Source organism: Carassius auratus, chromosome 3 (genome assembly GCF_003368295.1).
Source record: "Carassius auratus strain Wakin chromosome 3, ASM336829v1, whole genome shotgun sequence".
Lineage (NCBI taxonomy): Eukaryota > Metazoa > Chordata > Actinopteri > Cypriniformes > Cyprinidae > Carassius > Carassius auratus.
This window is the reverse complement of record NC_039245.1, coordinates 16007255-16032814: the sequence shown is the minus strand read 5'-3', so window position 1 is coordinate 16032814 and position 25560 is coordinate 16007255. Positions and strand designations below refer to the sequence as shown.

General features: G+C 38.5%; 1 protein-coding gene and 1 long non-coding RNA gene across 5 annotated transcripts; one reads left to right on the top strand and one right to left on the bottom strand.

Moving 5' to 3' along the window:
- The first annotated feature begins 2078 nt into the window (after nucleotides 1-2078).
- Nucleotides 2079-24857, top strand: LOC113054795 (NACHT, LRR and PYD domains-containing protein 3-like). 2 transcript variants are annotated; one of them, XM_026220608.1, is made up of 8 exons: nucleotides 2079-3901; nucleotides 7638-7752; nucleotides 10060-10205; nucleotides 17313-19139; nucleotides 19321-19494; nucleotides 23168-23341; nucleotides 23420-23466; nucleotides 23552-24857. In XM_026220608.1, exons 3-8 carry the CDS (start codon nucleotides 10081-10083, stop codon nucleotides 24097-24099), a joined length of 2895 nt encoding a protein of 964 aa, XP_026076393.1. In that variant the 5' UTR covers nucleotides 2079-3901; nucleotides 7638-7752; nucleotides 10060-10080; the 3' UTR covers nucleotides 24100-24857. The 2 variants fall into 2 exon arrangements, with proteins under 2 accessions (XP_026076393.1, XP_026076399.1); XM_026220614.1 differs by lacking the exon at nucleotides 7638-7752.
- LOC113055896 (uncharacterized) lies at nucleotides 3909-13055 on the bottom strand. 3 transcript variants are annotated; one of them, XR_003277612.1, is made up of 5 exons: nucleotides 13003-13055; nucleotides 12765-12818; nucleotides 6369-6410; nucleotides 5885-6041; nucleotides 3909-4825 (listed from the first exon to the last, which is right to left on the bottom strand). It is a non-coding gene; the product is annotated as an uncharacterized LOC113055896 (long non-coding RNA). The 3 variants fall into 3 exon arrangements; XR_003277609.1 differs by lacking the exons at nucleotides 12765-12818; nucleotides 13003-13055 and adding exons at nucleotides 8877-9287; nucleotides 9482-10050; XR_003277613.1 differs by lacking the exons at nucleotides 12765-12818; nucleotides 13003-13055 and adding exons at nucleotides 8877-9287; nucleotides 9482-10050 and having other exon boundaries at nucleotides 5885-5999.
- Nucleotides 24858-25560: the final 703 nt, after the last annotated feature.

Sequence of the window (25560 nt, the reverse complement as noted above, 5' to 3'; positions counted from 1 at the left end):
TAATTCACCCCAAAAAGATGTGATGTGGTTGAGGATTTGAGAAATGGATTTCCTCAGAAAAAAGAATGAAGCACTTTATTCAGCAGAGATCATAAACATGAGTAAGTCTCTTTTTATTTATTTATATACTTGTACTAGTTTTCACATAACATCTAAACATTTTACTAGTTAAACATTTTCCAAATATTTTTTCCAAACTATAATTCCTGACTAAATGTATAATCAAGTGAAACATTATGAAGTTTCAATAACAATATACCATACTATACCATTCAAAAGCTTGATGTAAATAATATAAATGTGACAAATAGCGATAACTCTAACAAATGTAAAAACAATGCAGTTCTTTCAATTTATTCCCCCTAAAAAAACTGAAAAATATTCTCAGCTCTTTTCAACATTAATAATAATAATAATGATGATGATGATGATGATGATAATAAATTATTTATTTATTTTTTGGTAGAAAATAAGATTGTTAAAAGGATTTCTGAAGGATTGTGTGACTGAAGTAAGGACGGCAAAAAAATTGTTTGAAAGTAAGCTTTGATTGTTCCTAATAAACTGTTTAACTGCTCCCCCAAGTGGATATTAAATTATGTTGTGGGATAATTAAATATATTCTTAATAAACTACAAACATAAAAAAATATAGATTTATTTTGTTCTCACATTGTTTCTTGTAACTCCTCACTCACAGTGGTTCAGCTGAATGAGAGGCTCATTATGCAGCTCATTATGCAAGGCTTTGTCTTCTCAGGTGTAAATCACAATGATATTCATGATAGTTGACGCCTACTCACATATGACTTTTACCAACAAAAAGTGTTTTAGAAAATGTAAATCAATATATTGTTTTCTATAAATGAGTAAACAAGATGATTTACACATCATTTAGAAAGAAAAATTCTAGGCTACAATCATGTACATATATGCATTTGACATATTATTATAGCCAATAAATATGCAATAAATACAGCTGTCGACGGCTCCGGTAACTCCGTCAGTAAGATGCAGAGAGCCATTGACAAATTACAGAAAAGTAAAACTACTTCACGTTAGCATTACTGGCCACGAGTCCTATAGATCACACGTCAGCTGCGTCAGAGAAGAACGGAGTGCGAGCGCAATCCTGTGACAGTCTTCAGGCGGTAAACAGTGGAGCGCGTGAAGGACAGATAAGAGGCAGGATTCACGAACACTCTTCAAGGTCTCCATTAATTTGTGCGTGTAGTAATTTAATGTGTATACATTTTGAAAGCATTGAATCGTTATAGAAATCGCGATTCATTCGATTCTTAGCATTTTGAATCGATTACTGTCCAAGATCGGCGATTCACGATTCAAAAATTATGTTTCAAGATCGATGCATATGAATCGACAGGGTTTGTAATCGATGCATCGAGAAAATGAGTGAATCGTTACACCTGATGAGATGCGCATGAAAATCACATTTGTTTGTTTGCACAGCCCTAACATCTAGTTAGCAAAGCTAAACAGCATTGCCCTTTGTGTAATAAGTTACAGAAACTGTTAAATGCACCAACTTAAATAATAAAATACCGGTTGTGGTCCATAAACAAAACCTTCTCCAGACAAAGAGGGAACTGCTTCATCTTTCAAGAATAATCTTTGTGTGAATCCGGCATTAAACTGATTGAGATTGAGGAAGTTGTCCTCAGCAAGCTGCCCTCAGCAAAATGAGCTGCACATAGTTTTACATGTGGATTATAATTTTCGGGAACCAAGTTAAACATAAATTGTAACCATTAATCTCAAAGTACAGCGTTCCTGTGAAGCCCAAACAAAGGTGATTGGACTGAGATGAAAATAACAGCGTTTCAACGACATGGCGACAAAAACAAACAGCTCTTCCTTCTTCTCCGTCAGAGCGCAACAAGGCCACACCCCCTGTTTCTGAATTCATGTGGGCGGAGGTTAGACAAAAAACTGTTTTAGTGACGTCATTACTGCAGGAACTAGAGGGATGTAGTCCAAACAGGTCGTTTTTTTGTAGGTGAATTCTGTTAAATCAAATATCTCGCTTGGCCTTGAACTTTGAGCATTAGAATTTTACAGATATTATTTATACTCCAACAACAACATTACACACTAACTAAAGTTTAAAACATGGGATCACAAAGAAGGGGACCTTTAAATAGAAGCTGATTTTGTTTCCCCCAACAATTAAACAGTTTCCCACAGAAAAAAACGGGGGTGCTGACTTCCCGCACCTATGTTGTATAAAGTGGAATGGGCATTGAAATATGCGTATACGATTTTCCACGCACATGTCGGGATTTAGTGGAAAAGTGGTGTAAATATATGCTCCCTGCCTTCGAAAACTCCTGATCAGTGGTTTTCACTCCTTGTTAAGAAGCTGGCATTTGAGCATTTGCACATCCTGTTGTGATGGTGAGTTTCTTGTTCCCGTGGTTTGCTTACATTATTTTGATCTATACTTTATAGCTGTGTGTTGTGATCAGGGCCGTCCCAAACATGGTTGCAATGTGTTTGTTGTCAAACTCCAAAATAAAAAAATAAAAAACATTATTCTATTTGAAAAAGTTAATAATTGTATTTCATTGACAAAATTTTTTAGTCTGCATGTTTTGTTGTTGTATACACTGTAATTCTGAACTAAAACTTTATGTTTGTAATAAATGTTTGAAATTAATGGGATTTTTAAATTTTTTATTACACTTTGCAGAAAATTAGAAAATCAAAGTGTTCGTGCCCTCTCCTCCCCACACCTGTTGTTGTGTTATTGTTCATTTTATAATACCAAAGAACATATTAAAAGGAAGTACAAAATAGAGATCCATCTTGGAAATAAACGAAAACAAAGTGCCTATTAAAATCCAATATAGTGGCAGAAGAGAGATGATTGGATACAGACAAACAGGGTAGAGAAACGATTTAACAATAGACTAAAAGCAGACAAATGAAAGCCGACGAATGGGCAGGGTTCATGTTGTTGACAACCGAGGCAGAGCCCGTCTACAGAGAGCCTTCCCACTCCCTATTAAGTCCTATTGTACCGAATATTGGTTGCAGTTCCACCAGAGTTCCACTGGGGGCGATCGCCATGAGTGCAAAATGAATTGGAATCTATGGGGCTAGACGACTAAATTTGTATTATGTAGTGTTCCTGTACCTCAAGTGGTACAGCACTGCGTTAGCAAGCAAGTGCAAGGTTGGGGGTTCGATTCCCCGGAAACACATGATAGGTAAATTGATAGCCTGAATGCACTGTAAGTCACTTTGGATAAAAGTGTCTGCTAAATGCATAAATTTAAATTGAGATTTTATTTAATTATAATTTTTATTTACCTTCGTCAGCTATGCCTCCAGAGAGAAGAAAGTGCGGAGCATGAAAGCACCAGAGCTGTTAAATAATTAAATTTTTCAACGGCTCTGGAAAGCACCATAGACATTCTCTGAAAGCACCTAAGCGACTGAAGGATTGCCGTAAAGCAGTATCTCTGGGCGTATGATGTGTATGACATCATTGACATTTTAAAAGACTTTTTAAAGCAAATAAGTGACTCTAAAAAAATTAACACCTTGCAATGTTTAATTTCTTTGCATCTCCTTTCGAATACATCATTCAAATTACTAGACAAAAATTTATATCCTGAGAAAAATGGATTTTGAGGGGTATACCGCCATTGACCTCCATTCATTCTGCACTCGGAATCATAGTGGAACTGCAACCAGTTCAGAAGCCGGAAGTGTAGTGAGAGTGAAACTTCTCGCCATATTAGACACTCTCTGCCCCAGGCCTCTTGAACATGCCGTAAATGCACCATGAGGATACACTTTTGTGTCGAAATTGAAAGTAATAGCTACTTACCGAATGTTAAATCACATTTCAAAACTGCCATAAATATCATATTACGGTAAGTACAGTTGTAAGCTTTTTTAAGTTTATCATGTCTTATTATTGTATAGTGTTTTTTGTCTATTCGCATTGCGATTATACTAAACTCGACATTTAAACCATTGTAGTGAGTTGGACGCATGTAAAATCGGATGATCGGCAGTTCACCTTCAGGAATAATATCAAGCTAGGGATTCTTTTATTTGGGATTAATTTACGGATTCTTTACCAATTAAAATATGCAAAAGCCGACGTTCAGTGAGCAGAATTTTATTTTTGGCTGGTGTTACAGTTTAACTGGTGTCCGTGTTTAAGCTACGACTTTTCGCCAGTTTGTAACTGGCATAAATTTAGCTTGACGTTGGACATTCGATATTCGCAAATCTAGGCACCGTCTCTAAAGTTACATACTAAACTACTATACACTTCTCTAACGTCAATAGCATTTGAACAGAATGACGAATGGTGCGTTCAAGTCCTCCTGTGAAGTTCGTACACACGAGGTGGGAAGTCGTGCTTACGACGGCATGTGCGTTCAAGTCACTTTCGTCTTAGCAAGATGGCAGAGTATACTTTCTCTTAAATTAGAAAACAAAATAATTTTTCAAAACTGCAACAATATCGCAGCTTGGTAAACAAATAAAAAAATAATAATTAAATTGTTCTTAAAACTGAACCACCTTTGAATATATTAATTCATCTCGACAACAGATGATGCATGAAAGTATTTTAGCAAGTATTTTAAGTCTATGACACTGTCAAGAATTTCTGCTGGGCAATGTAAGAAGATCTGACACTCAGATCTTCCTAGATTTACTCCATCCTTTCATAGTCCGCAATCTTGTTAATCAATGAAAGAACCTTTGGACTGACTGCTGATTTCTTTCTCGATGTGGTCTTCTCCACTTTCGATCCCTTCTCGGGGTTCATCTTAAAAAGGAATCTGTTGAATGAAAAAAAAGTCCATAGTAATAAGACATTGACTGTAACATATGCTGTGAATATAGTTAAAATAAAAGCAGAACAATAAGAACTTTTAAAGGGCATGCTTGTGGTAGATGTTGTGAAGAAGTGTGTGTGAGGCAGACTAAGAAGGTTGTGACAATGTAAGAGAGTGTGTTGTGTGAGGATGCATGTAGGGCTGCACGATTAAACACATGCGGTTGTCAGATGCGTTTGCAGATGAATCGCATTCACCCATGAACAGGATATTGCGTGGCTTGTCAGCTGTATTAAATGTTGCTCGATTTGAAAACAGGTGATGGATATTTACTACTAATAACAGGACCGGCTTTACTGACGAGACACACCTGAAAACCTTTATGTTTAATCGTGCCGCCTTAGAAGCGTGTCGGGATGCGCGTGATAGTGTGTTAGTGTGTGTGAGGATGCATGTGTGACTGTCTATGTGAGAGTGTGTGAGTGTAAGGATGCATTTGTAAGAGTATGTGCAAGTGTGTAACTGTGTGTGAGAGTGTGTTAGCAGTGTGTGGTTGTTGGTATTAAAGTGTGTGTGTGTGTGTGAGGATGCGTGTGTGAGTGTGAGGATGCATTTGTAAGAGTATGTGAAAGTTTGTAACTGTGTGTGTGAAGATGCGTGTGAGGGTGTCCTAAGAGTGTGTGAGGATGCGTGTGTGATTGTGAGTGTATGCGCGAGTATGGATGTGAGAGTGTGTATGAGTGAGGAAACGTTTATGAAAGTGTGTGTATCTGAGAGTATGTAAGTGTGAGGATGCATTTGTAAGTGTGTGTGTATGTGAGAGTGTGTGAGTTTGAGGATGTGTGTGTGTGTATATGTGAGATTGTGGGGATGCATATGTGACTGTGTGCGTGAGAGAATGCAGGTGAGAGAATGTGTATGTGATAGTGTGTGAGGATGCTTTTGTGAGTCTGTCTAGGTGAAAGTGTGTGAGTGTGAGGATCATGTGTGTGACTGCGTATATATGAGAGTGTCTGTGTGTGTGATACGTGTGAGAGTGAGTGTATGAGTGTGTGTTTTTACCTTTGCACAATCTCTTGCATTTCTTCTTGGTTTCCTGGGTATGAAATGTTCAAGCAGTAGTAAGAAGCAAACATTAACTTCAGAGCGTCGCACAAGATGGTGATGTGGTCGTTAACTAAAAGAAAACAAAGTTCTCTGCAGTCAAAGGGGGAACTTCCTGTTGTCATGCATAAGAAAAAGAAGATATCAGTTACACTGTGATAAACTTACTGCAAATGTTAAATAGTTTTCCTTTGAATATATTCAAACATACCACACACAATTATGTTTCTGAAAGCTAGTAACTTGACATGAAAAGGTCACTGCCAATGATTACAGTAAACATGAATTTTAAATGCATTGTAATTTCTGAACCTTAAGTGCAAACTTATGCAACAAGCTAATAGGTGGTGTGCCTCATTTCTGTGTAGCCCTTGATGTTGTGAATTGTGAGTTATTTTAAAGAAACACCACAACGGCAACATCTTTGCATTGTGCAACTCACCCTTTCATGTTGACCTTGGTTTTAGCCGTTCACAGAACTTATCTGTAAGGAGGGAAAAAATAAATATATTGATAAATGGATTATATCTATAGTTCTGGACCTTATCTGTGTCTCCTGTTCACCCCTATCAGTGAGTTTATCAATAATCGCTATAAGCTTCAATAACAGTGCTTTAATTATATAAGGGTGATTAAAACTGTCATGAAACAGAAATTGTGAAACATTTTTCCCTATGCGTAGATTACAAGATTACAAGGTTATAGGAATTCTCAGATGACACACTGCAGACGTTGTTTTTTCATTCATAATTTTAACTGGTCAATGGTTTTAGTCAAAAGCTTTTTGAAATACTATTAATATTTTTAATATTAGCTTAACCGATAGACATATATAAAGGGTAAGCAACAGAAATAATTTATTAAAAAGTGATTAAATACTGACTGTAACGATATTTCAGACCATCAGTGAGACTATATCTGGAAGTAAGTTAGTACGATTTTTACCAAATTTGACGCTGATCATCTTCAGACCCCACTGGCCAAAAGTTATGGATTTTGTGTGTGTATACGAAATGGTTCTCATTTAGCGCATCAACGAATTTAGTGGAAGGATGCCAAAATGCATTTGAGGCTGCATCTCACAAAAGTTTTGACATATTTGCACCAAATTTTGTATGTGTCATTGTCACCTCACACTGCCTATTGCCACATAAAAAAAATTCACCTATAATGCCACAACCTCTGATCTATGGCCCAGCAGAACCTCGGAGCCATACCGCAGAGCAGTGTCTGTATTGTTTATTTTGTTCCTTTTCTCTTTTTTTATCCTCATCTTTCATATTAATATAATGTGCAAAAATGTTATATTGTGTTGTGTTCTAATGTTTACATTTTGCAAAAAAAAAAAAAAAAAGAGATAGTCATGTTGTTAGTCTATTACTAATAGAGTACTGTTTGCAAAGCACAAAGTTAATTACGTACATATATCGTGCTGAAAAAGCACTGTTCTTGTATTAAAATAAATATTTAGTACAGTAACTTCATTTAAATCAATAATGTCTCATATCTTTATGTACTAGTAATTCTATACAATAAAAGGTCAAATGCAGCAAGTCAAAAGACCAACTGGACCTTCTTTGCCAAATTCTTTAAAGGATTAAGGGAAAAATATTGTCTGAATATCGACATTTTTGTCAATATCGCCCACCCCTACTCTGTCACATACAGGCCAGGTACAAATAACACTAAAGCTGACTCTCTTTCTCCCCAGACTGATGAAAGTATCCAGCCCACTACAAACGACCGTTACGGCCCATAACCATTTCAAGCCTCATGAATTCAAAGGACACAGGCTGAACATATAAAAGAGAATCACCACCCCTGATGTGAGTTCCAAGACGTCTCTATTTAATTAATTAACAGAATTAAAATCAAACATTATATAAAAGAAAACAATCTAATGGATGATAAAGAAAACAATCAGTTCACGGGTAGGGAAGCTAAGACAACAGTCCCCTAACTACACATGTTCTCGGAATAAAGTTCTTACCTGATTACCGAAAAAAAAATAAAAACAGAGTGAGTCTTCCGGACATTTGCTTCCCTCGCTCAGTTCTTACTTAATAAATAAATGTGAACTGATAAATAAATACATACACTACCCGTGACTTAGAAGTAAGAAATATAACAAATATCAAAACACAAATTTATACGTTAAACCTAAGCTTAACATTAAACAAACAAAACTGCCTCCAAGAGGCGGTGAGAGAAGCTGGAGAATGGGAAGTGGAGCAATAGAGAGAGACACGCCATTGCCGTCTCGGAGCCTTTTATCCGGTATCCCTGATGCCGTCACATGATTTTCGCGAAGTTACACACACGCGGAGTTAACGCGTCGAAAATCAGTATAAAAAAAACGAAACAAGCCGTCTGACTTTTTAAACAACCAACAGGGTGAGCTCCAAGGGCTAAAACGTGGCTCAGCGATGTTATTTTCAAGCATGAAGGTTACTTCTTTTTGCAACTGAGCTCGCTTCTCAAGATTCACCCTATATGCATGCTTTTTTATAGGCATTGTTCTACCAGCGAAGTACAAGAAGGAACGTCAGAGAACCGATTACCATATATCTGAATTACATTAATCATGTGAGAGCGTTCGATAACAGGCAAGTGAGAAAGAAACGAGTCAAGATTTTTCTCAACCTTCCCACCACCAACAATGTGGAAGGAAAACCAACATCATCCTCCAGTGTGGTCAGGACAGCGGCACTATCAGAGAACAATGGACAGGGCAAAGTTTCAGCACTGGACAGCACCCCATCAGCAGGTAGATCAGCACTGGACAGCGCCTGCTCTTTAACCACCGGATAATCTGTAGGTGAGGCGGTTAACACAGCCGACTTCGCTCTAGACAAATCTGTCTCTCAAAGTACGGTTTAAGCATGTTAATATGACACAGACAAGTTTTTTTCTTTCTATCGGAGGTCATCACATAATCAAGCTCACTCACCTTCTCATTCACCTGGTAAGGACCATGATAACGAGCCTGCAGTGCAGATCCAGGTACTGGCAACAGCACTTTATCACCAGGAGAAAATAGCATAACGATCAAAACGTGTTTTCATTCGGTGTTGTGACATCTTCAAATTTTCTTTGGCTAACATACATGCACGGTGCAGTTTCAAACGGAACTCTGAAACATATTCAAGAACATTTTAATCAGCTTTACTGGGCCAATAACAGTATGACCGAACACTAACTCGGCCGGACTGAAACCTAACAATTCCTGTACTACTTCCCTCACTGCAAACATGACCATAGGCACTCCTTCATCCCAGTCTTTCTTGAACTCCAGACAAAATGCGCTTTCTGGATGGTAACAACTTGACATGCAGTGTTGGATGTGTAGCTGATCTAGAGCCTGTTTAAACGGAGCAGGTAGAATATTTTGATTCGGTTTTCCAATCTTTTGACACACATGACAACTTTGGCAATAACTTGCTACATCTTTTTTTAAGCCAGATCATATGTTTTGTTTACTCCCAAATGGCCGGCAAACGGACCGTTATGCGCAAGTCTCAATATTTCAGGACGATATGAGGAAGGAACTACTACCTGTTTAACAATCTGCCATTCATCAGCAGCAGCATTTGATGGTCTCCACTTCCCCACCAGCACACCATCTTCAACAAAGTATCCTTGCGATACACACTCAAGTTGCACAACAGGAACAACAGCTTCAAAGAGGGATTACATTTTCTCATCTTTCCTCTGTTCAAAAATAAGTTGCTCGCGTGACAGAGACAATTTATCAAGCTCCATAAAATGTTAATCTCGTTTCTTGATGGCGATGTCTAAACCATCAGAGTTTGAACACGTCATTTCACCAAAATCTGAATTAGAGAGGAACGTTTTATTCCAATAAAATTTCCACTCACCTTCTGACTTATCAAAGCTTTTATCTTTAAGTCTCTGCGAAATAGCGTGGGTAACAGCATACGAAGGAAATACCTCTGGATATTTCTGAGCCAATTTGGAGAAGATCCAGTTACATTGTGTGATTCATTCGCAGTTGGAACGACAAGTTCTCTAGAATGTCATTGTGTGTGTGGCATTAAGGTTTGTTTTCACTGGAATTACTGGAATAGTCAGAATGTTGTGTATGATTTGTTCTCTTTTGTTTCTGTATGCAGGTCTAAAGCCAGTTTCTTATTATGGAGAACAGAGAGAGCAGTGAGAGAGTTTCATCTTCTGATTCCAGCTGTGTGTCTCTGAAGAGTGACATTTCATTGATTCTACCTCCTTTTTTCAGTGATGGACCAGTGACCTCTGACCCCAGGTGAGACACAAAACATCTTGGATACGTATGTAACCCTTGTTCCCTGAAGTAGGGAACGGAGATGTCACATCGATGACCGACGAATTGGGAATCTCATCAGTGAGACCAATCTACTTCGAATGTAAATTAAGAACGCATCTCATTCTCGTTTCTGTGGCTGTGCGTCAGACTCGTCATGAGGCGCGTGGTCTGGAGCACTGTATGACTGATGAATCAGTTCAATTCAACTTTACTCCAAATATATGAACTTACCCGTTTTCAGTACTTTATATTAAACATGTTAATTTATGCCCAATATTAGTGTTAAACTGCTGGACTTTAAATGAAATCTACTGTTGATTTTCACTGTTGACTGATTTTGCAGAATATTTAGACTGATAACTTCCATGCGCAGATGCCGCAAATTTGGCACAGGACGCGTGATATGATTGCATCCAACTATATATGAACTAGCGGTTTTAAATACAGTATTTTTATATTTAACGTTAGTTTATCAGGATTATTGACAGTATATATTTTCGATTATTGGTGATTCCATAGGCTCTCTCTCGTGCACCTGCGCAGTTTAAAACACCAAATAGTTATGCTATGACAAGATCAAAGAGTCTCTCTCTTGCTTCACTCAAGCTCAATAATATCGTGTATCGTTGATCTCACGTGCTGACAATATGACGATTTGAAAAATGACCATAACGCCCAACACTAGATTGTATCCGGATGCCATTGATCGCAGCGTGAGTGTATATATATATATATATACAGAAAAGTATGCCGGGGAAACATAGGCTTAAAGCTATACAATAGAGATTACATATATGGGATTCACTTAGGTCACTCTACTGGTTCTCATGGATTCATCGAGTGAAGGCCTGGAGCCAGATGCTCCACCATGTCTGGCTGTTGAGGGAGATGGAGGCGCTCTACATGGTCTACAGTATGGACACTCTGGAGCAATTTAGCAAACCGGCATTAAGCTGACATTTTGGGTGTTGCCCAGCCTGCAGCTCTAAAAATATCTTTCATCGAGGTGCTACGAGCCATCGCCCAGGAGGATGCAACATTCCTGGTAGAGTGAGCTCATAATCTGAGAGAGCAGAACACACCCTGTGCCTGATAAGCAAGGGTGATGGTATCCACTATCCAGTAGGCAATCCTCTGCTTGAAGAGCTGTTCTCAGGTCCTGAAGCTTTGTGTCCGGTCCACGTACCATCTTAAGGGATGGACGGGACAGAGCAAAGCTAGGGCTGGGTCTGCCTCTTCTGGGGGCATCCGTTGAACAAAAATGCATGCAGATCTCCTACCCTCTTGACTGCTCAAATAACTGCAAAGGCTCAAATGAGGCCTGCTGTAGTGCTCTGAGCACCAGAGTCCAGTTCCAAGTGGGTTTAGAGGGAGAACAAGGAAGGTTCAACCTTCTCGCCCCCTAAGGAACCTGAGGATCAGGTCATGCTTCACCACCGTCTTCCCTCCCACAGGGTTGTGGTTGGTGGAACCACAACGTAGTCTTTATGGATGGAGTGAGACAGCCTTCGCTCCAACACTTGCTGCAGAAAGGAAAGCAGAACTCTGATCAGGCATCTCAGGGGGTCCTCTCAGTGAGAAGCACACCACTCGATGAACATGTTTCACTTCAAGGCGAGAGCGTGTCTCTTAGATAGTGCTCGCGCTGAAATGAAGGTGTTCGCTACCTTTTGGGGTAGATCAACTAGAACTGATTTTACACGTGTGTTTAGGAAGGCTCACTGGGGGAAGTGCATATTTGTGCAGGCCCCGCTGCCAGCTTGTCTGTGCTGAGAGAACAGCTGGCAGTGGGATGTTTCTGTAGAGGAAAACAAGTCTACCTGAGCGGCTCTGAAATGTCTTCAAATCAGCTGGACTGTTTGGGAATGGAGTCTGTGTTTTCTCTGCATTAGTGCTGCTTTGAACTGACTGCTTGAATGTATTCGCTTATTGGTTCTTTGGATTGAAAAATTTCCAGGAGTTTACCCGTTTAAAATGATTTGATGCACAGACACTATTTAAACAGAACAGAAATGACATCACTGAATTCAATAATGAACCGCCTTTAACTGTCATTTTGACACACTGTTTTCTTAATGAATGTTGTTCAGTTGCTTTGCCGCAATGTATTTTGTTTAATGCGCTATATAAACAAAGGTGACTTGCTTTGATCTAGGAATGTAAAGATGCATGCCGAGCTGGTTGAGAATTGATAAAAATATGTGAGAATTCAATGCCAATATTTTTTTTTTTTTTTGTAAATGTTAACATTCTGGCATCGATGATTGTGCTGGCGGAATGCTCCTTTATTTTTGAAGTATTGTTTTGAAATATTTTGAAAACATGAATTTTGTGACTCTCTTCATCTAATTAAACACCATTTAATGCCTCAATGAACCACCAGACAAACGTCTCTTGGCTCAGAAGGAAGTGAACTGAGCAAACAATTTTAGAAGTGAAAATACATCGAGTCAAACTGCTAAGCCTAAGCTAACATAAGACAAAAATTACCATAACATGAAATTAATCACAAAGATTACTCACGAACCTACAACATACCTTCATAAATGGGGAAAACATGAATTTTGCTACTCTCTTCATTTAATTAAACACCTGTTGGCAAACAGAGAGTAAATACAGCAGGCTAATATGCTAGTGTCACTAACAATCGCAAACAGAATTATCAGAATTGGAATCATTCACAAACAAGATTTCAATATCCCACATAAAAGGTATGTTTAACAAAGCCAGAAACAGCTTTAATTCAGAATATGTAATCAAATGTGAGTAACATTACCATTTAATGCCTCGATGAACCACGAGACAAACTTCTCTCTGCTCAGAAGGAAGTGAACTGAGCGGGCAAAGCATGTGGCACGAGAACAGGCTTATACTGTACTCTTAAAGTGACAATTCACTTCCTAAACAAATCATAAAGATCATATATATCTTAACTTATACTTATACTTATAAGTATACTTATATGTATTTTCGTTCTATTTATTTATTTGTGCTATTTACACAATGTTTACATTTTTTTCAAGTTTGTAGCTGACCAGGTACAGAAACCGAAAAATCAAATGTCAAATACCACTGCATAGTCTTCACTTTAAAAATTAAATATACAATCAAACCAAAATGTATTCAGACCCCTTTAACATTTCACACATTATCCAAGTTTATTTGATATACTTTAGAAAATGGTAATAAAATGTGACAAGAACTCAAGAGTTAAACTGTGTCAGAACAAATTCATCTTGATAATGTCAGAAAACTTTGATATAAAGATCTGTAATGGATTACAATCAAAAAATTCAGACAACTGTTAGTATGACAATATTTACACAACTATACTTTGTTGACCAGTTACAAAGCAATGCATAATTTTGTTCAATCTGTGGTGTAAAAACGTCACATTTGCAATTAAAGAAAAACACTTGAGCAAAACATGGTCAGGTCAAAGTGTCTGAATAAATTTGTGTTCCCAATTTTTTTATTTATTATCTTTTTTTTTTAAACAACCTTTGTGCTACAGAAGCATTTTAGGCTACTGGTTCAGGAAACAGTCCTCATCCTCCATAAAATACACTACACACATATATTTGGGTTGAACAGTTTTGGAGCAGTGTTGTAAACACAACTTAACCACTGATTTCTAGTTGTGTCCTCTTTTGGAAGGCCAAAGAAGGTAGTTTCATTTTCACAATGAAACACAGAGTCTCGACATGGCGGTGGCGGCAACAGCGAGAATACAATTTACACCATCTTTCTTTGCATGAACATTTGGGCAGTGTTATGTTAGAATGAACCATTTTAGGAAGGTTTGGTTGATGCTTAACTTTTATAAAGAATATCTCTTTGGATTTGAGACTTTACAGTTCTTTACAGATCATCTTTAACACTCCAAAGAGAAAGGAAAAATTTTGATCACATTTGACCCCTTTAAAACATCTTAATTGTTTAGATTTTTATAAGGCATATTATCTTCTTTCTCATTTACAGCTCTATGCGTTTCTGCGTAAAAACATGAGTTGATATTTGCATTGATCTGACCATAAACAGCGAAAAAAAAGGCTTATTAGAAATGAAAATTAATTCTATGCCATAAGCTGTTTCCCCAGTAACGGCTGTACACAAAGCAGCTCCTCGCTCATAAATGCTGCTTTAGCAGGAATTATAGGGAAAATGAAATTAAAATTCCACCGACATGTTTCTGAGGACAGTCGGTTCCCTTCAGATATATTCAAATAAAGACATCCACGCCAAGTTTTGATTTCAAACATGCAGCGCTTATATATTCAATTAAATCATTGCCTTTTGAAGCGACTCTGGTCTTTCCTCCCAACACTTTAAGACCTCTTGAAATTATAATTAAGACATTTTTTATACCATTTAAGGTTTTTATTATTATATATATTTAGGACCCACAGGAGATCTGTATTTAAGATAATAGCCCTGGGTTATCCTTCTATTTATATTTTTAGACATTAAATAAAAAAATTAGAAGTTGACGTCGACGATAGAAAAACAAACATAGAAAGACATTTCATAACCTCATAACTTTCATAATCTGATAATTCAACCCGTTATAATTAAACTGACATACTGACATGACAGTCGCACGCATGCACGCACGCACGCTTTTCCGTCAGCGCGACCCATGATTATACTTCACTTATATCCACTTATTGTAGTAGTAGCTATTAAAGGACTCTAAAGTAAATGTAAATGTAAACAGCACGAGATCCTGCTACCGCAACTGTCAAGACTGGCTCGCTCTGTGTTTAGTGTCCCAGCAGCAGCGAATGTGTCTTCAGCGCAGCGGGAAGAGTGATAGAAGAGAGGAGGACTGGGTTAAAACCTTCCACTCTGGAGGCCAGTGACGTAGCCACGGGTGTGCCAGGGTGTGCCAGTGCCACCCACAGTGGCAGCTGGCACACCTAAAAATAGAGGCAGAATTATTTTTTCTCAGTAACTTTTTTTTTACTAAACTTGGGCTATTGTTGTTTACTTAGAAAAAAAAAATAATATATATATATATATATATATATATATATATATATATATATATTTATATATATATATATTTAAATCAACCCCTTTCACGCATAAGTTACAAATATTTTAACTGACCCCTTGGCGACGCATCATGATTGTCACATGACACACCGCAGCCACTAACAGATGTATCGGTATTCGTTTTATTTAGTTTTTCCTTTTTTTATTAAAATATATACACAAGCTTGCTTATCATGTCAACTATCTGATGTTCCGATTCTTCGTTTAAAAACCTTTATAAATTATCTTGATCTATAACGAGATGAGCGCTGCAGTTCAGAGTACTGTCAGCCGGATTTAACGTAGAGCACTTGAATTCCCCAGTTTCTCCCGAAATACATGAAAGTAAGTGGCTGTTGAACTGGACGAATAATAGAGTAAACTTTATTGTTCTGCTATGTGTGTCTATATGAATAAAACACGTCTGCAAATTACATATGAGATAGTTTTTGCTGCTTCCATAGACATCAGTGTGTATTTTACAAACTACCAATGTATTGTTTTTCTAGTGATTATGTATATTTAAATGTATGAAACCTAAAATAAGCATTATGTGGTTGAAAACACTGCATATTAATTGTGATATATGACAAGCGCTGAACGCGTCCGTCTCTGGCTCAGTGCCAGCCAACACGCAAAAGCTGTTTGAATCTGACGGTTCTGTGACGCCACTGAACATTCTAAATCATACTCTCAGGGGCACAGAAATAAGAATCCAATATATAGTGCAATAATGCTAAAAATTTTAAAATGTAATCTACATTTTAAATTATTTTTGTTAAAATATATCTGCCGACATTCAGACTGCCAACCAATCAGCAAACAGCAGCTGACTGTGACTTCAGCAGTCTATGATATAAACAGATAATTTTTGATTGCACATTGCTAGCTAGCAATATGTCGCAGAGCTCCTTTCTTAAATTTTTTAAGCAAAAAACCTCGGCTTGATGGACAGCTGGACACAGGGCCTAACGTTACACCTGATGGGGATGTTTCTCCCTCCCCGGGCCCAACATCAACAGTCAGTGTTGCCAGATTGGAAATGTCCAAGTATTGTACCAGAAGTTCAAAATTATCGTATTTGGGAGAAAATTATTACATTTAACAATTAACTACATTTTGACATTTTGATAAAAATACTATCCCATAATTTTGCACAGTAATCTGACAATAAATGTGGCACACACAGATTTTCATATGCACACCCAGAGTCTCTTTTCTGGCTGCACTACTGCTGGAGGCTATTCTTTTTCTCCATTTTCTCTTCTTCTCATTGTGAAAGTGAAACTATTTTGTTTGGCAACTAGAAATCAGTGGTTAAGTTGTATTTAGTTGTAGTTATAGTTGTATTATACAACCCAAATATTTGTGTGTGTGCAACACATTTTATGGAGGACTGTTTCCTGAACCTGGGAGAGTAGCCTTCAATGCTGGCTGTTCTGACTCACAGCCTGTAAGTATGTTTGTATATTTAAAGAATTTGCCATTGATTAATAAAATGTGAGTTTTGAGCAGTGCTTGTTGTTTGTTGTTTCTCCTATCACAAATGCAGACAGGGTTTTATGCTTACACGACGCAATGCAACACAACGCGTAAAAAGACAGTATAAGTCATTATAATCAGTAATTATGTCCCAACTGGATGCAACAAATGGCTCATTTGCAATGGTTTTTATTGGTTTTGTCTCGTCATGCCAGGACACTGCATCACAGTATGGTAAAGGGTATAACATTTCCATCACACGATTGAGGCATCCGGCATATCACAATGCACTGGATAGCTGGCCAATCAGTGTACACCTCACTTTTCAGAATAGTGAGCTTTGTAAAAATTGATGCACCTCCGAAAGGTAGGGCATAGAGGAGAAACAATAGTGTACAGTTTGTGGTAAATGTATTTTTTTTTTTACCTTAAACTGCATACACACATTTCATTACACCTAATACACAAAATAATGTTATTTTTTAGCAATATCATATGACCCCTTAAATATGTGATTACAATTTTTATTTTACTCACACATTAAACTCTTTTCTCGTGTTTCTGCAGAGTGTATAAAGAAGGTCAGACTGGAGACCTGCAGCAGGATTCTCCTGAACCAGTGAATGATGAACTACAGAGAATCAAAGACCAGCACAAAACCAGCATGAGGAACAAGTATGAGAGATTATTTGAGGGACTGAAACTCCAGGAGAATGAAACCCTTCTGAACAGGATCTACACACAGCTTTACATCATAGAGGGAGATAGTGAAGGAGTGAATGAAGAACATGAGGTTTTACAGATGGAGAAAAGAGCCAGAACAAAACACTCACAAGATACTCCAATCTACTGCAGTGACATCTTTAAAGCCTCACCTGAACCAGGATGTGAGGAGAGAGACCAAATCAAGACTGTTCTTACTAAGGGCATTGCTGGAATTGGAAAAACTGTGTCTGTGCAGAAGTTTATTCTGGACTGGACCGAGGGAAAAATCAATCAGGATGTAGATTTCATGTTTGTGCTTCCATTTCGGGAGCTGAACTTGATCCAAGATGATCAGTACAGTCTTCACAGACTTTTGCTGGACTTTCATCCTGAACTTCAAGATCTGGACTCAAATATTTATGAGGAGTGTAAAGTTGTGTTCATCTTTGATGGTCTGGATGAAAGCAGAATCACACTGATGTTCTCCGATGCTCAGAAAGTTTGTGATGTGACTGAGATTTCATCAGTGGGTGTGTTAATGTCAAACCTCATGAAAGGAGAGCTGATTCCCTCTGCTCTCATCTGGATAACCTCCAGACCTGCAGCAGCCAATCAGATCCCCTCCGAATACATCCACCGTCTGACAGAAATTCAGGGATTCAATGAGCCTCAGAAGGAGGAATATTTCAGGAAGAGAATCAGTGACCAGTATCAAGCCAGCAAAATCATCTCACACATCAGAAGATCAAGAAGCCTCCACATCATGTGCCACATTCCTGTCTTCTGCTGGATCTCATCCACTGTGCTTCAGAGGCTCCTAGAAGAAGATCTGAGTGCAGAAATCCCTCAAACTCTGACTGAAATGTACATCCACTTCTTGATGATTCAGATCAATATGAATCAGAAGTATAAGGAGCAAGATCCAGAGAAACTCCTGCAGTCCAACAGAGAAGGGATTGTGAAATTTGCTGAAGTGGCTTTCAAACAGCTGATGAAGTGCAATATGATGTTCTATGAGGAGGACCTGATTGAGAGCGGCCTAGAACTCACTGACGACTCAATGTATTTTGGGATTTGCACTGAGATCTTTAAGGAGGAATCTGTGATTCATCAGAGGAAAGTCTACAGCTTCATCCATCTGAGCCTTCAAGAGTTTTTTGCTGCTTTCTATGTGTTTTACTACCATATCAATGTAACTATGGAGAAGCTGAAGAATTTTGCTTCAGTACAAAATCTGCTTAAAGGAGCAGTAGATGAAGCCATTAAAAGCAAAAATGGACATCTGGATCTGTTCCTGCGTTTTCTGCTGGGCATCTCACTGGAGACCAATCAGAGACTCTTACAGGATCTACTGCCACACACTAAGGACAGCTCTGAGTGCATCAGACAAACCACACATTACATTAAAGAGAAGATCAAAGATGGACATGGACTCTCCACTGAAAGATCCATCAATCTGTTCCTCTGTCTGCTGGAAGTGAAAGATCAGACTCTGTCCAGAGAGATTCAGGAGTTTGTGAAATCAGACAAACACTCAGAGAAACTCTCTCCTGCTCACTGCTCAACAATTGCTTACATGCTTCAGATGTCTGAGGAGCCGCTGGATGAGCTGAACATCAAGGAATACAACACATCAGATGAGGGGAGAAGACGACTGATACCAGCTGTGATCAACTGCAGAAAAGCCCTGTGAGTATTTAGTTATTAACACAATAAGAATAAAACAAGAAAGCATTATCTCTTTGGCTGCTAGATTATGGCTAAAATCATAATGACAATTATTTTGGTCAAGAATGTAAGACTGACATTGGCATTTCATGGCAAAAAAATTATTTCATTATTCTATTTGTTGTTATTTCATCTGTTCTAGTGTTATTGGCTGTAATCTCACTGTTCAGTGTTGTGAGAGTTTGTCATCAGTTCTTCAATCCTCAAAATCTGTCCTGAGAGATCTGGATCTGAGTAACAATGACCTACAGGATTCAGGAGTGAAGGTGCTCTCTGATGGATTGAAGAGTCCAAACTGTCAGTTGCAGATGCTGAGGTTTGATTTTCACATTTAGTTTCATTAATTTTCTTTAAAAAAATAAATAAAACAAAGGAATGTCAAGTCATTTTTCATAATTCAAGTACTTTTTCAAATGCATTACTGAAAATTGTTCCTTAACCTGTTAGCCGGCACCCTGACGCGGGCGTCCTCAACGCCCTTAAACTCGCACGTGTCAGTGTTTACTAATAGATTAAATGAAACGGGACAAATTTATTCTTGACAAACTATATATCATTATGATATATCATTATGAAGATCTAAGCCTCAAGCATCGACAGCAGTTTGCTGTTTTTCAATGGAAAGCTTATAAAGACTGTATTTGCTAGATTTGTGTAAGCAGTACACATAAAAACATGAACAATGGAAATGCAGTACATACCAGATTCGTCGTAATAACGAGTCATAAACACATCCACGGCTGTAAATCCCGGTTTAGTTAGGAATGTAAGGCTCATTACTCCACTTATGTTTGTAACAGACTGAAGTAAGGAATTGTTACGATTTTAAGATTTTTTTAATTTGATATAAAACTACATGAAATCAATCATGGAGCAATCTAGAAAAGTAATGGGTTGAAAGTCATATGTCTCATGAGATTCTATTTCAATTCTGAAGAAGATAACATGAAAAATTAGATTACTGCAAACATTTTTCTGAGACTATATTTAGACTATAGAATAATTTGAGTAAGAAAAATAAATTAGAATAATAAGAAAATATTTAATTTTGAATGCTAATTACAGAACATCCTGAGGTTGACAGAAATGCAGCATTTACAATGAATTTTGGTGATTTATGCCATGTTTCCACCGAAATTACCCGGAACATTTGTACCAGGAACCCCCCCCCCCCCCCCCCCCAGACCTGTAATAAAAAATTCTAAAAAATGAAATGCTTTCTGCGTTTCCACCGCAGTGTAAAGAACCGGGAAGATTAGGAAAATAGACTGGTGATAGACTGGTAGGTCTACGCGCGTTTCTTAATACAAAGTGTGCTGATTTTGGACTTGCATCCTCGGTAGTTCAGACTTTGTGCATTCGGCTCGGGAGTGTGATCTCCGCGATGACACAAATCCAGTAATTCTGCAAACAGCTGCGTGCTTGATAACTTAGATATGCGTATATATACAGCAATTACAATGAAACTAAATCTTATATCAATTTGCCTTTTTTATTTTTATTTTAACATATAGATAAATTGAATACAAACCAAAGATTACCTGTTAGATTTACCCCCCAAAATTTAATTTTATGTTTAAACACTAAAGAGACATCAGAGCCAGCGGCACATATCAGAAGGTCTAGATGAGGTGAGGCTGCTCTGTGCGGATACATGATTACTGAGCTCCCGCTGATCGCGTGGAGCTCACGTCTCCGAACTCGGTGAAACACATTTTTAAATAGGCACAGTCTTTATAAATAAACCACCGATTTGGGTTTTAAACAACTACATTCTCCTCTGAAATACTTTTACAATTTTACAACTTTTTACATTTCATGACACAATAACAGTAATATTTTGAAAATGATCCGAATAAATGGTGGTCGAAATCACAATGCTGCATGAACTCAACCAATCAGGATGTTTAGCCCCCGAAAGTTCCGCAACTTTGAAAAAGTAATACCTCGCCAGCATGGACTTTCTGAGGGGTGACTCGCGAGCAACACCACCGCCTCTGGAGCCTTCTGAGCGGCCACCGCCGTCCTCGGGTGCTTCGTGAGTGGACACCGCCACCTCGGGGGATTCGTCAGTGGACACCGCTGCCTTGGGGATTCGTATACAGACCCTGTCGATTTGTGAAGGCCTGAAGCCAGCCCCTCCACCATGCAGGGAACCTACTGGGTAGGCACCCCCACCCTGATGGCTGAGACACTCATCTGCAGAGCCAGGTTGATGTAGTCCTCCAGCGTCTCATCTGGGTGTCAGTATGGCATGATGGCAGCTAGTCCTCCCCAGAAGAAGACCATTAGGCAGGTCCTCTCCATACCCAACAACCGAGCTGCCCCCACAAAGTCCCTGGCATAATCCTTGATTGTCCAATATCCCTTGCAGACATTGAGAAACCTCCCTGCTGCACCCATGTTGCTGGCTGAATTCTGTCACGGCACGGCAGAGCGGGCAGAGGAAGAAACAGGGTCTGGGTCCAAATCCAGGAAAAAAACTCCTTTTAATAAACAAAAAGCCAACAAGGAAAAAACAAAACAGAAACAGATCCAACAAGGATGAGACCGGGACACAATCAGGCAACAGAAGGTGCTGGCATCCACTTGAAACATAAAATCACTCTAGCAATGCAAGTAGCAAACGAAATGCAAAACCCAATTAATTCAGCCAGACAGAGTGGTAAGTGAGAGGAGAATATATAGTCAGGTGTGTGTGTGTGTGTGTGTGTGTGTGTGTGTGTGTGTGTGTGTGTGAGAGAGAGTTAACAGGTATGAAGAATTTGTGACCAGGAGTGTTGAGTAAAGGTAAATGAGTCCGGAATAATGGCAAATGACACCCTCTGGTGGTGAGAGGGAGGAACACTGTGTCCGGACTCATGACAACAACACAATGCAGGATAGTTCACGCCCTCTCGCTTAGACCCTTTCTACACAAAAAGTGTCTTAGAAAATTTCTAATAATATATTGTTTTCTGTGAGTGAATAAATAAGATGATTTTCACATAATTTAGACAGAAAAATTCAAAACTCAAAAGTCTCGGGAACCGATATTCTGTATGTGTTATACGGCCTTATTCAAATGATTTACAATATTTAGTCTTTCACTAACCATACATAAACATTGTTTTCTCAAAAACACAATCATGTATGCATGCATATTATTATAGCCCAGTTTGTGCTGATTACAGTGTTTAAACTTTAGCCATTTAGATGTTTATACTCAACTGAAAAAGGCACAAATGTCAGGGCATGACAAAACTTCTCAAAGCCCCCTAAAATACCCTTAGACCTCAGAGGGTTAAATTTGTCCCATTTAATTTAATCTATTCATAAATATGGACACGTGTGAACAAGGGGAGTTCAGGACGCCCGCGTCTGGGTGCAGGTTAACAGGTTTACAAATGTTCCAAAGGTGAAAAAGTATTGTAAGATGTAATTACATGTGTGTGTGCATGTGATATATATATTTTTATTGAATAAATGTAATAATGTTTTTGAATAATGTGTTTGTATGTTAGTGTGGCCATTTTTTAAGCTGTAAGCACAGTGATTAAAGGTATACTTCACCCAAAAATGTAAATTATGTAATTAATAACTCGCTCTCGTGGCGTTCCAAACCCTTAAGACATTCATTCTTCAGAACACAAATTAAGATATTTTTCTGATGAAATCCTTATTCTCTTTGACGCTTGGAGTCTGCCACCATTAATGAGAGTATCACACTGTGCCTTGTTTACAAGAAGAGGAATGCACACGCATGTGTCATTGTACTCTCATTAATGGCGGCAGACTGTCCCAGAAGAGAAGAAATTGCTGAATAAAATCGTTATATTGTCTGACTAGAATTGACTAGAGAGACACAGGCAGCAGTCAATATCTTGTCTTGTCTGGCTGCTACACAGTTGTCCTTCAGAAGTACGAAGCTGGAGATGAACAGGAGATGATTAAGCTTCACATACAGTTCTTTCTTCACAAGAACACACTGCTCTTGTTGTATACTGCAGGTTGTCTGGCTGTATGGTGACAGAGGAAGGCTGTGGGTATTTGTATTCTGCTCTGAGTTCAAACACCTCACAGCTGAGAGAGCTGGATCTGAGCTACAATCACCCAGGACAATCAGGAGTCCAGCTGCTCAACCACAAACTGCACGATCAAAACTGCTCACTGAAGATACTCAAGTATGTTTGTCAGTGTGATACAGTGATCTGTGTGTGAATGATGCAGATCTACATTAATGCGTGTTTGTGTGTTTATAGTGTGGATCATGGAGGAGAGATCAGGATCAAAGCAGGACCACAAAAGTGTAGGTCTACAAACACACACTTACACCAACAGGTGTAGTGACTGTTGTATTGTTGTTCTTGATGTTTCTCTCATCTTGTGTTCAGATGCCCGTGATTTCAGGCTGGATCCAGTCACTACAAACAATCGACTCATTCTGTCTGATGGGAACAGGAAGGTGAGGCGTGTTGGAGAGAAGCAGCCATATCCTGATCTTCCAGCGAGATTTGATTATGCTCCTCAGGTTCTGTGTGTTGAGAGTCTGACTGGACGCTGTTACTGGGAGGCTAAATGGACTGGGCGTGTTAAAATATCAGTGGCATATATAGGAATCAGCAGGAAAGGGGAGAGATATGACTCTATATTTGGATACAATGACAAATCCTGGAGTCTGAACTGCAATAATGACAGATTCACTGTCTGGCACTATAATAGCTACAGTGATATACCTGGTGTCCGCTCATCCTCTAATAGAGCAGGAGTGTATGTGGATGTGTCAGCTGGCACATTGTCCTTCTACAGCGTCTCTGACACACACACACTCACACACTTACACACATTCAACACCACATTCACTGAACCCCTCTATGCTGGATTTGGGCTTTATGATGACTCTTCAGTGTCTCTAAGTCAGATTACACACACACTTGATTAGATGCACAGACTAATCTACTTCAGTGGTCTGCCATGATGCTTTAAGCTTGGCATTGAATAGTCTCTGGTCCTATAGAACCCCACAACCCCCCCCCCCCATCAGACATAATTAAGGTGATATCTCAAATGTAAATTTTTAACTTGTCCAACTACCGTATTTTTCGGACTATAAGTCGCACATAAGTATAAAGTCGCATCAGTCCGAAAACACATCATGTGAAGGAAAAAAACATATAAGTTGCACTGGACTATAAGTCGCTTTTATTTAGAACCAAGAGAAAACATTGCCGTCTACAGCCACGAGAGGGCGCTCTGTTTTCAGTGGTAGACTACAGGAGCACCGAGCAGCATAGAGCGCCCTCTTGCGTCTGTAGACGGTAATGTTTTAACTTCATTGGGAAACAGGGATCGCTTCTGTGTCATTGTCGTCCTGAGCTCATTCTTTACTCGTTTTAAAACAAACTTTCAATCCCTGGAACATTTTGAATTGTAGCTAAACGTCTAACATCTTTGTCTTTCTTTAACTTTCTTTTTGCAAAACCACTCAATTGACGTCTGTCCATTTTGATTCATTTTCTGTAGCAGTTAAAAACAATGACACATTTGCGCATACTTGTTGTGGACCAACTCAACTCTGACAGGGACAGAAGGGGGGGACTGATAGTGGTCATGTAATCTTTATTTATTTATAATTTATTATTATTATTATTGTTGTTGTTGTTAAGTTAGTGTTCATAAACTAGTTATGTATGGTCTTTCAAGAATTTCAAGTTAATAATAAAACAATTTACGAAAAATATTTTTAAAGCTTGTCATGTGGCGCCCCCCTAGTTGTTGTGAATGGTTGGTGCCCCTGGGCACTGGCCAGAGTGCCCTTATGGATAATCCGGCTCTGATCCTAATGCACTGCTGCACTACACACATAGGCTACATACAGTAGCGCACATCGTGCACGCACAGAATCATTCAGCGCAGAAATGTATTATCAACACTGTTCTGTGATTTCTCAGTAAAATAGTTTAGAAACTAAAAAAGTTAAAGCATATGTTTCTTAATAACTAAATACCACAGCTTCACTCCTAGTAGAGAGACGTTGCCAGGTAAAGTTAATTTACACACGCAATTGCTCTCACTAATGCATTCATATGAATGTATTATACTTTTTCTGTATCTGATTTAGAACGATCATAAATCTGTGAGAAATATAACAACCCAAACACAAAAGAACTGATAAAAATTAGATGCTACAGGAGCAATAGCCATGTGGGCAGTGCTGTGTCATATGCCATAGATGTGCACAAGGTGTTCATGGCAGCTCCAGACTTATTGTTCATTAATGTCATCCTCAGTGACTAGTCGACTTCAACTTGACTTTCACCACATAAAAGTTGACTTTAAAAATCAGAAGTCATTCAACCCCAAATGCACACAAAGTCATCAAATATCACATAATTATGGGCCA

Bases quoted from the DNA above. Each gene is read 5' to 3' on its own strand.
- LOC113054795 (XM_026220614.1), top strand. From the start codon at position 10,081: ATGGAGAACAGAGAGAGCAGTGAGAGAGTTTCATCTTCTGATTCCAGC. The intron at 10,206-17,312 runs GTGAGACACAAA...GTGTTTCTGCAG, and splicing joins CCAGTGACCTCTGACCCCAG to AGTGTATAAAGAAGGTCAGA. The intron at 23,467-23,551 runs GTAGGTCTACAA...TCTTGTGTTCAG, and splicing joins CAAAGCAGGACCACAAAAGT to ATGCCCGTGATTTCAGGCTG.